At 35.9% G+C, this 11057-nt stretch overlaps 1 protein-coding gene across 1 annotated transcript; it reads right to left on the bottom strand.

Moving 5' to 3' along the window:
* Nucleotides 1-8198: 8198 nt before the first annotated feature.
* On the bottom strand, nt 8199-10398 carry LOC120131457 (dnaJ homolog subfamily B member 13-like). The gene is made up of 3 exons (XM_039148449.1): nt 9918-10398; nt 9226-9647; nt 8199-8832 (listed from the first exon to the last, which is right to left on the bottom strand). Exons 1-3 carry the CDS (start codon nt 10080-10082, stop codon nt 8382-8384), a joined length of 1038 nt encoding a protein of 345 aa, XP_039004380.1. The 5' UTR covers nt 10083-10398; the 3' UTR covers nt 8199-8381.
* Between the last annotated feature and the right edge of the window lie 659 nt (nt 10399-11057).

Raw genomic sequence — 11057 nt, 5'->3', positions numbered from 1 at the left:
TATACGAGCTGTGGTGACAACATTGGTGCACAACCTCAATGTACTCACATACCTCTATTCTCAATAATATACATGGGCAATACAATTGAAAGATAAATTAAAGTGAAAGTGATACAAGAAGGTAAGTTCCATGTGTGCATGACATGATTATATATATGTCATGAAATATATATATATATATATGCATATTGAAATGTCATGATCAAATGGTAAGAATGCATATTTATGAATCTATTGTTACATGTTTATTTATTGTCTCACTAAGTCTATGACTTAGCGTGTAAGTGATTTACACGTAGGTACCAAGAAACAAGAAGAGCAGTAATAGAAGTGGCAACGACAGTATCACTACTAGAAGATCAGATCAGAAGTAATCGACAAAGTATGTATTTTGTTGTGTATAGAGTGTTGGCATGTAATAAGTCGTTAATTATGAGCACTCTGATCGAGTTTGTATTTTGTAGTCTCTTCTATGTAAATTAAAGTATTTTGTTTTAAACAAAGTTTTTTTTTAAATTCCCAGGGATTTTCTTTAAGTGTCAAGGTTTTAAAAGTCAATGTGACACCTCGGACTCGTATTCGGGTTGGGTACGGGTTGGGGTGTTACACTCTCCAGTATGTATGAGAAGCCATTGGCCTCAAACAAAGTTCACTTGATGAGGCGATTATTCAATTTGCGGATGGCGGAAGGGGCATCAGTGGCTCAACACCTAAATAAACTCAACACAATCACAACCCAGTTGAGTTCAGTGCAAATTGAATTCGATGATGAAGTTGGAGCTTTAATTCTCTTATCATCTTTACCAGACAGTTGGAATGCTACTGTTACAATAGTCAGCAGCTCGTCGGAAAACATCAAATTAAAATTCGACGATGTTCGGGATCTGGTATTGAGAAAAGAAATTCGACGGAGAGAATCGGGTGAAGCATCAACCTCCTCAGCCTTGCACACGGAGTCTAGAGGGAGAACTTCAGAAAGAAATTCAATTTGTGGAAGATCGAAATCCAGAACGGAAAAGAAATATTATACCTGTTATAATTGTGGCAAGAAGAGTCACTTTAAAAGAGATTGCAGAGCACTGAAGAAAGATACTGGCGCACAGGAATCTGCCAACATTACAGAGGAAATAGGTGATGACATGATTTTAAGCGTCAACAGTCCAATTGAATCATGTATCTTGGATTCAGGGGCATCTTTCCACTCCACCCCATGCCAAGAAATCATGGAGAACTATGTCAGTGGTGATTTTGGGAAGGTTCATCTACCTGATGATGAAACCTTGAAGATCATCGGAAAAGGAGACATCCGACTAAAGCTGCCAAACCAGACCACCTGGAGGCTGACAGGAGTGAGACATATTCCTGGTCTCAAAAGAAATTTGATTTCTGTAGGACAGCTTGATGGAGAATGATATAGTATAACCTTTTCAGGTTGTGAATGGAAGATTAATAAATGAGCACTCGTCATTGCTCGTGGTAAGAAGCCTGGTACTTTCTATATAACCTCAAATTTAGAGAATATCATTGCAGCCGCAGATGCTGATGGAAAATCAAACCTATGGCACCAAAGGCTTGGCCATATGAGCGAGAAAGGGATGAAGAAACTTTTGTCAAAAGGGAAGCTGCCGGATCTAAAGAATGTAGATGTCGGACTATGTGAAATTGCATCTTTGGCAAATAAAAGAAAGTCAGTTTTACAAAGATTGGCAAGACTCCCAAGGCAGAAAAGTCAGAGTTGGTTCCTATTGATGTATGGGGATCATCTCCAGTTCCATCTCTTGCAGGCTCATTATATTATGTCACCTTCATCGATGATTCAACAAGAAAGGTGTGGGTTTATTTTCTGAAGAAGAAATCAGAAGTCTTTGATACATTCAGAAAATGGAAGGCCATGGTGGAAAATGAGACTGGTTTGAAAGTCAAGCAGTTGAGGTCTGACAATGGAGGAGAGTACAAAAACAGTAGATTCAGAGATTTCTGCGCAAACAATGGGATCAAGATGGAGACAACAATTCTCATGACACCGCAGCAGAATGACGTAGCAGAGTGCATGAACATAACTCTGAATAAATTTGCCAGAAGCATAAGGATACATGTCGGATTACCCAAATTGCTATGGCTGAAGATATCAATACTGCAGCTTACCTGATCAACCGTAGGCCCTCAGTTCCCTTGGATGGTGGAATACCGAAGGAAGCTTGGAGCAAGAAAGAAATAAACCTTTCACACTTAAGAGTGTTTGGTTGTATTTCTTATGTACACATAAATTCTGCTGAAAGAAGTAAAATTGATGTCAAGTCCAACAAATGTATTTTTGTTGGTTATGGTGGTGATGAGTTCAGTTACCGGTTTTGGGATTACGAAAATCGAAAGATCATCAGAATCAGAGATATCATTTTCAATGAAAATGTGATGTACAAAGACAAGGCAACCATAGAATCAAGTAGCTCCAATATCGAAGCTGAAACAAAGGAATTTGATGAGTTCGAGGAGATTTCTGGAAATAATGTTCAAATCAGTCCTGAAGCAGTTCAAGAAGAACCAAGTACACCGAAACTAAGACGCTCCTCAGAATTCATAAACCAACCCAGCGTTATTCGCCTTTTTTGCACTACTTGTTGCTGACTCACAATGGTGAACCAGAGTGCTATGATGAAGCAATGCAGGTGGAGGATTCAGTCAAGTGGGAGTCTTCCATGAAAGATGAGATGGAGTAGATTTTTTTATCGGATTAAAAATCGAAACCGGTTACACCAGTTACACCATCCGACCCTCCAAACCGGTTAGAATACGAACCGGTTTTTTTAAAATCCAGTTTTTTGGCTAGGTGAAAAAACCAGATCAGTTTTTATCCGATCCGAATCGGATTTAAATATGACTTTGTGCATCCCTAGTTGTAGCTGTAGAGCATCTACATCTTGAGCAGTTAGATGTGAAGACATCTTTCCTTCACGGTGATTTGGATGAAGAAATCTATATGAGGCAGTCAGAAGGCTTCATAGAGGCAAGCAAGAAAAACCTGGTATGCAGGTTGAAGAAGAGCTTGTATGGTTTAAAACAAGCTCCTAGACAGTGGTACAAGAAGTTCGATAGCTTCATGAGTAGCAGTGGTACCAGATGCCAATGAGATCATTGTTGCTACCTCAAGAGGTTCGACAACAGCTTCATTATTTTATTATTGTACATTAATGACATACTCGTTGCAGGCTCAGACATGCAAGAGATTATACACTTGATGCAAAAATTGTCAAAACAGTTTGCTATGAAGGATCTGGGAGTTGCAAAGCAAATTCTTGGGATGAGGATTAAGAGAGACACAAATTCGGGGACTTTGATGTTATCACAGGCTGAGTACATCAACAAAGTACTCTCGAGATTCAACATGCAAGATGCTAAACCAGTAAGTACACATTTAGGTGTTCATTTAAGACTCTTCAAAGAACAATCACCAAAGATGGAGGAAGAACGTGCACACATAGTGAAGGTGTCATATGCCTCAACAATTGGAAATCTGATGTATGCCATGGTTTGTACCATACCAGATATTTCTCAAGCAGTGGGAGCTATTAGTAGGTATATGAATAATCCGGGCAAAGTACACTGGGAAGCTGTCAAATGGATCCTTAGATATCTGTGGGGTACTACAAACAAAGCACTTTGTTTCAAAAGTGGAGATACGATACTGACAGGCTATGTAGATGTTGACTTAGCTGGAAATGTTGACATCAGAAGGAGCACTATTGGGTATGTCTATACTCTAGGAGGTACTGTACTGAGTTGGGTTTCTCAACTACAGAAGATAGTTGCTCTCTCCACAACTGAAGCAGAATATGTCGCTGTTATGGAAGCCAGCAAGGAGATGGTTTGGCTCCAAAGTTTCTTGGAAGAGTTAGGCAAGAAACAATAAAACAATGTCTTGTATTGCGACAGTCAAAGTGTTATTCATCTAGCAAAGAATCCGTCTTTTCATTCCAGGACGAAGCACATACAATTGAGATATCATTTTATCCGATCTCTTCTGGAAGATGGGATTTTGAAGCTTGAAAAGATTAGTGGAGCTCAAAATCCAGAGCTTCAAAATCCAGTAGACATGTTGACAAAGACGGTGGCCACAGACAAACTGAAGTTGTGTTCTGCTTCAGTTGGCATGCTAGAATAACAAGACTAGAAATGCTGCTGCATTGATCGAGGTGTGAAGACAAATTAAAATCAGTCTTCAAGTGGAAGATTGTTGGAAAATAGTCAAAATTAGTGGGCATTTTTTCGGTGGGTTTTGCTGACAGAAGAAATGGGGGGCACATGTGCATGGGTTTTTTAACAAAGGGGGGCATCGAATTCGGTGCCCCAATATTTTATTAAAATTAAAAATAGGTTAATTATATTTTAGCCACTGCACACTTTAGGGTATTTATAATATTAGTCCTTAAACTTCAACTATAAATACCCTAGCTTATTTAGCTTCAAAATCATCCCAAAATCATTTCTTTCTCTCAATACTAGAGAGTTTCTTGTGAGTAGTGAGTGTTTTGTAAACACCTGTAAATTTTCTCTCTTAGTAAAAGATCTGTAGCAATTCGGAGACGTAAGCACAATTGGCTGAACTCCGTTATCAATTTCGGATATTATTTTTCCGCTTTTATTTCGTATTCTCACTAATCTGATTATATGGAAATTACTCGTACTCGGTTTATTTCCCAACACCTTTGTCATCATCGAGTCTTTTAACAAGTAGATCACCAGAATTTGAGGGGAAAAGTTGAGGCAGCTAATCAATTTGGTACCAGAAAATTGCAGAAACCAGAGACGGAATCCCATTTCAAGGAAAAAAGGTTCATGCTTTCAATTATTAGATGCACACTTAGTTGTTTGCAAACAGGGTCAACTTAAGAAAGTTCGGCATAAAAAGACTAACTACTGAAGCCTTTTAAGCTTTCCCTCATCTCTCTCATGGTTGACTTAATTGTGAAGCAAAACCTTGTGTGTTACAAATAGACAGAATATTTCAGTTATAACCACAAACTTGTTTTTGCTTTAATTTTTTTCTTAATGAAGCAATAATCATGCATTAGCGAAAACAACAACACAGGATTAGACATTAATGTCTTCTCAAGTGGCTTTTTTTTTTCTTCATGAAATTTAGATGGAAACAGAAGTTAGAATGTAGGGACCATTTTGATTGCGTTATTATTTGTGCATCTTGATCACATAATTAGAAGCAACAGCCATTGTTGGGAATCATGATGTTTAACCCCCCTAGCTACAAACCAAAATATAAAGAATAAGAATCAAATTTCTTTTATAAATATGAATTCCAGTCATCTCGGAAATTAAAATCTAGTAATTTTAAAGTTCAAATCTCAATATCTGTAACTCTTATCGTTATAGTTTAAATATAACTTTGTGATAAAATAAAATAAAACTTAACATTATCTACCAAAAGGAAAATTAGGATATGAGGTGAAACCCCGAGGTTTTCTTACTGGCATGCTCATGTGAAGTAGGCGTGCATGGCATCTTCAGCTCATCATGTTATCAAAAGAGCCAAATGATCACATCATAAGCAAAGTATATTTGAGGTGGCAAGTGTGGCCTGGAGGTTGCTAAGTTAATGGTAACTATAATCTCAAAATTAGAGCTAAACTAAAGATAAGAATGATTACCAAATGGCCCGCACCAAAAGAGAAAAGCTTTTATTGATTTAATGGTAGTAATGATTAGACTAATTAATCCCGAATTCCCTGATTATAAAACATTATATGCAACTTCCAAGCTTTTGCTAGAAAGAAAAAGGCTTGCAGACAGCTACCTAACCATTTTGGACCAGATTCTGCATTTTAATCTCTCGAGGATTCCCCTTCTTAAAAGTATTCAATAACTTTGGCTGGGAATGGATAAATAAACATTAAAATATGAATGATATTTTAACAATTTGTAAACAAAATTGTTGGGACTAATTAGCTTCTCGGCCAACATTTTTTTTTTTTTTAAAAATCAATATATATATATATATATTGTTATCATTTCACATACCAACAGTAAAAATATGTTTTTATAATAATATCTATTTAAATGTCATTTAATATTTTTAAATGATTATAAATCTTAACTTTTAATCTATAAATTTTAAATATTAAATCTAAATCATAAATCTCAAATAAAATATATAATAATTTATATGTGAATTTTTTTTTCTCCATCACAACGTAATATAATTTTCCAGGTATACATCAGTATTCAGCCTTACATTGTACATTTCACTGTCAATCATTTTCAATTACATATAGTACTGGAAGAGCTAAAAAAAAATTAATCACGTTTTTTTAAAGCTTGTGATAGCAACATTGTAGATATCCAGTTATACACCCAAAATTGCTGGTATTTTTTTACCAAATTATTTAGGGTTTTATTCTTTAAAATAACTCACTAAAGTGAACAAGTTTGCACCTTTCCCTCTCATCCCTCATAGGATTAAGTTCAACACCCACACTACGTGTCGAACCAATCATGATACAACTCGATAGTCTGGTCACGAATTGTGTTGCGTTTAACTTTATATAAGGTTGTTGATCAAACTCTTCTTACCATGATCAAATTTATAAGTTTATATGTATTATATAACAAGTATCAATATTATAAGGAACCCAAGGCATGGCTTATTGTGGACTACATTTAGTGCAAAAACCAAAGACAAACATCTGGTAGTCCACTACATTTTTTTTAACTAGTACAAACAAAGTTGTAATAATCAAGATTGGATAAATAAATGAATAAACTAATACCCTTGTCTACTTAATCTTGACTAATACCGTATCCTCTGAAATCTAAAGCTGTAATTTTGAAGTTTCAAGGATCTTTCTTTTTACCATTAAATTAAACGATTAAAGACGTTGAAAAGTTTGTTCCAAACTAGGAGTTGGATAAACTTAATAAATTTGTAGTCAATCTTGAGCGCATCATCTAAACCTGACCTAATAGCCTAATCGAACAAACCTTACCTACTAATTACTTGTATGGCGTTCATCTACTTGCTTAGTGATAATAATTATAATGATGATGATCTGTGTGCTCTTTTGGTGCTTCTGTCCTCACCAAAAGAAGGGGATATTTTCTTTTTCTTTTTTTGAAATTAAGGGAATCTTAATTCTTAGCCAAGGTATATTGGGCTCGAACATAACTTTTCGGTCTCTAATGCAGCCTAATATGTCAAATGCTATTTAATTGGTCTTTCTTAGGATCATTTCAACTACAAATAGATAATTTTGTAAAACTTCTAGTTGGGCTTTATGGGTGGATGCTAGAAGACCTCACACATTCACCAATAATCATCAGAAAGTTATCAAGTACAAGACATGGCTCTATTATTCAATCTTAATCTCCCTTTTTTGTGCACACAGAGAGCGAGAGGCTAATGCATCATCTGAAAATAATATTAAAACAAACTAATTGGCAAATGGGAAAGTTCCGAGCAGACTTGTCTCTTTGGAATCATGATGAACCACAACACATACAACCCTGCATCTGGTTGGAGATGATGAAGTTTCATGCTTTCATGAATCTCTACAGCTTGTTGAAGCCATTCCTTTTAACGTAGTTCATGTAATAAGGTACTATAAGTTATCATGTTTGGGTTCACAACGTTTGCTAACCGTTGTCTCCAATAGTTCCATGGCTTCTGAAGAACGCCCATCCGCCATCCATTAAGGAATTGCAAGTAAACACATTTGGCTCCATATCGTTGTTTTTCATCTCTTCAAGCAGTTCCATAGTGATGACTATTTATTTATTATCTTTAAAATAGTTATGACCATAATTATATATTGACAACGAATAAAACGAAACCACACATTGAAAGATTAACCATTTGTACTGTTTTAAAGAAAATGCAATGAGATGCTAACTTCTTTTTAATGTGTGATGTATTATCAAATGGATAAATATGTTTACTCCCTCCATCAAGATCTCATCCTACCTACCATAACCACATTTGTTCTCCCTCTCAGTAGGGATGGAGTTGCGATATTCTCATGCTCTTCCACCATCACAGGCCTGCTGAAACTTTCGATTTTGCAAGTACAGGAACATTATTTATATGGTCCATGGGGGAAGGACTTTTAACAGATTTCTTTATTCTAATACGCTGCATGATTAAAATCCATAGTAGACAACATTATCGATAACATAGGTCATGAACACTTTGATTTCTCTTTTCAGCAATACAAAATTGACCAAATGCTTTATTCTTTTGAATCACAAAATGCATTACTTCAGAAATCACAAACTAATGGTAAATATTACAAATTACGTATCATAAGTAGTGGTGGAATGATCAGAAGCAGATATTCACAAGTTTCCACTGATTTCTTTTTCCGAAATGATGATCATCAGAGTCCACCCGACGGCCCCAATAACTTCTTGATTCCAGATTTCTGCTCGGCAGTTAACCTGGTTGGGAATTTAATATTGAACTTGATTCTCAGGTTACCTCTTTTCGAGGGGTCTTTTGGAATCGGCATGCCTTCATTTGGAACAACCTCCTCATAGTTTGGATGAATAACGGTGGTGATGGGGATGACCAAGCTTCTTCCATCAAGTGTTGTAAGGTGAACAGTGTAGCCGGTCAATGCTTCAGCCAATGATATCTTTTGGTTGACAACCAGGTCATTGCCGTCGCGTGTGAATGTAGTATGAGGTTTTTCATCAATTATGAATACAAGATCTGCAGGTATTGTATTCGGTTGTTCATTTCCTTTCTCAGGGAAGGTAATCTTTGTTCCCTTTTTCCAACCAGGCTTGATATCAATCGTCAGGATTTCCTGCACCGGCAATGTCTTCCTGCAACAATTAGCAAACATCAGCACCCATGAAGGTAGTAGTTGGCATTATTAAGCATGTTTAGATCATTCCTCCGTCTTGTATGGTCTAAGTAACCGAGTACTACTGGCATGGTTGAAAATGGATTCATTATCACATACCAAATGATCAGGTCAAACTCTTTCAGCTCCATTTTACTGCTTAATTATAGACTAAACCAGATAAATTAAGAGTAACTACATTTCAATACATCATTGAAGTTACCAATAGTTACTGAAAATATATATGGTTCTGTAAATAGATACTTCGTATTGCTTTAGAAGGACATGAACCAAAATCAATGAACATTCAGCCGTAAACTAATGAGAAGACCACGAAAAAAGATAAAAGCAGAAGTATAAAATGGAGACATACCCGCTTGCATCTGCAATTTCTCTAGAAATTTTCATCTTCTTTGTGGTTCCTTTATATAAATCTTCAAGGCTACAAGGCAACGTATTTTCGATAGGAGGAGCTTTACGAGGATTCTGACTCATTGACCTTCCTTCACCAAATGAACTGAATATGTCATCACCAAACATGCTGCTACCAAATGCTCTTGACCTACCTCTCATCCCACTGCCGCCCATCCCCCCAAAGGGGCTAGAAGACCCAAAAAACTCGGCAAAGATATCATTAGCATTTCTGGGGTTGAATCTGAACACATTTGGACCGTCTCCGGTTTGGAAAAATGTTGCTCCACCAGGTCCACCCGCATCTGGAGGTGGTACTTGGCCTTTTAAGCCTTCTTCACCATACTGATCATATATAGCTCTCTTCTGTGGGTCACTCAGAACCTGCAAACATAAAGGTTGGTCATTTTTTCTCCCATAGATTTAGACTTCTATACATGTAAAGATCAAAATTTGAATTGTTGGGCATTCTTATAATTTGAATTGAGTATATCCTATGTGCTTTTGGTACAGAGCCTCAGTAACCAAAGAGAAAGAACCAAACTTGATTGATGATCATCCTGATTATAAATAAAGCAACTCAATTTTTGGTTTGAGTTACGAGAATCGACATAATTAAAAAAAGAAGGGGGGGGGGTAAAGAGAGAAGCAAACCTCATATGCTTCAGAGATTTGCTTGAATTTGGCCTCAGCTTCCTTTTTGTTACTAGGGTTCTTATCAGGGTGCCACTTCATGGCAAGCTTCCTGTAAGCCTTCTTCAAATCCTCATCTTTTGCATTCTTGTCAACTTGCAGAATCTTATAATAATCAACACCCATCTTCTTCTTCTTCTTCTTCTTTCTCTACCTTTTACTTTTTTTCACAGATCTTCCTTCTTCTTTGCTCTAGTTTTGCCGCAATTTATTTTGTAAAAAAAATGAAAGAACGTTTGATCACATACAAGAAAGAGTCGGTGTTTGGAGGAGTTTAGGGCTGATTTTGAGGGGAAAAAGAAGAGAGGTCTGGAAGGCAAATGAAAATGAGGGGAAGAGTGTGGAAGTTTCCAGATAATGAGCCCAAGTAGCTACACGATTTCTCCCGATTTTGTGTTACTAATTTCTAAAGCAAACAAAACTTACCTCCCATCTCATTAGTTAGTTTTTACAGTTACTTACCAATAGTTGGACCTTTTCTTGGCCCTCCGCCATCGGCTAGTAAAAATTTGAAGGGTAAACTACTAATTTGGTCATCTTTCTATCTATTATTTATTTATTTTTGTTATGGTTAGTGAATTATTATTTTTTTAAATCATACATAATCAGGGGCGGACCCAGGGGGTTGCCAGGGGTAGCACGGGCAACCCCTCAAATTGTGAGGAACATTGACCAAATGTTATTATTTTAATATTTTTATATATATTTTTTATGATTTTTAGATAGAATCCTTATATTTCAGTTAAATTCTTATAGAAAAAAAATATACAACAAAATTGTCTACTTAGTGTTAATATTTTCTAATTTTTTTTTAATTAATACAAGTTCCACCTTTAATAATGTGCAACCCCTAAAAAAATTTATAAGAATTTTTTTGTGTAACCCCTGAATTTTTTGTCCTGGGTCCGCCCCTATACATAATATTATGTTTTGATAGTGTTTTGATTACTCGTCATTAAAAAAATTAACATTATTGCTAACATGATATTTTTAATTATTTTTAGTATTGACTTGATATTATCTTATGATAACATGTCAGTATTATCATTATTTTTAATAACTAAAATATAATATTATATATGATTTTTAAAAGTCAATGAG

This window comes from Hibiscus syriacus, unplaced genomic scaffold (assembly GCF_006381635.1).
Source record: "Hibiscus syriacus cultivar Baekdansim isolate YM2019G1 unplaced genomic scaffold, ASM638163v2 tig00110556_pilon, whole genome shotgun sequence".
Lineage (NCBI taxonomy): Eukaryota > Viridiplantae > Streptophyta > Magnoliopsida > Malvales > Malvaceae > Hibiscus > Hibiscus syriacus.
Note: the sequence above shows the minus strand (reverse complement) of the source record. Positions and strands in the feature narration are given on the sequence as shown.

Coding starts and splice junctions, on each gene's coding strand:
- LOC120131457 (XM_039148449.1), bottom strand. CDS start 10,082: ATGGGTGTTGATTATTATAAGATTCTGCAAGTTGACAAGAATGCAAAA. Junction 9,648..9,917: donor AAATCTCTGAAGCATATGAG/GTTTGCTTCTCT, acceptor TTATGTTTGCAG/GTTCTGAGTGACCCACAGAA. Junction 8,833..9,225: donor GAAATTGCAGATGCAAGCGG/GTATGTCTCCAT, acceptor TAATTGTTGCAG/GAAGACATTGCCGGTGCAGG.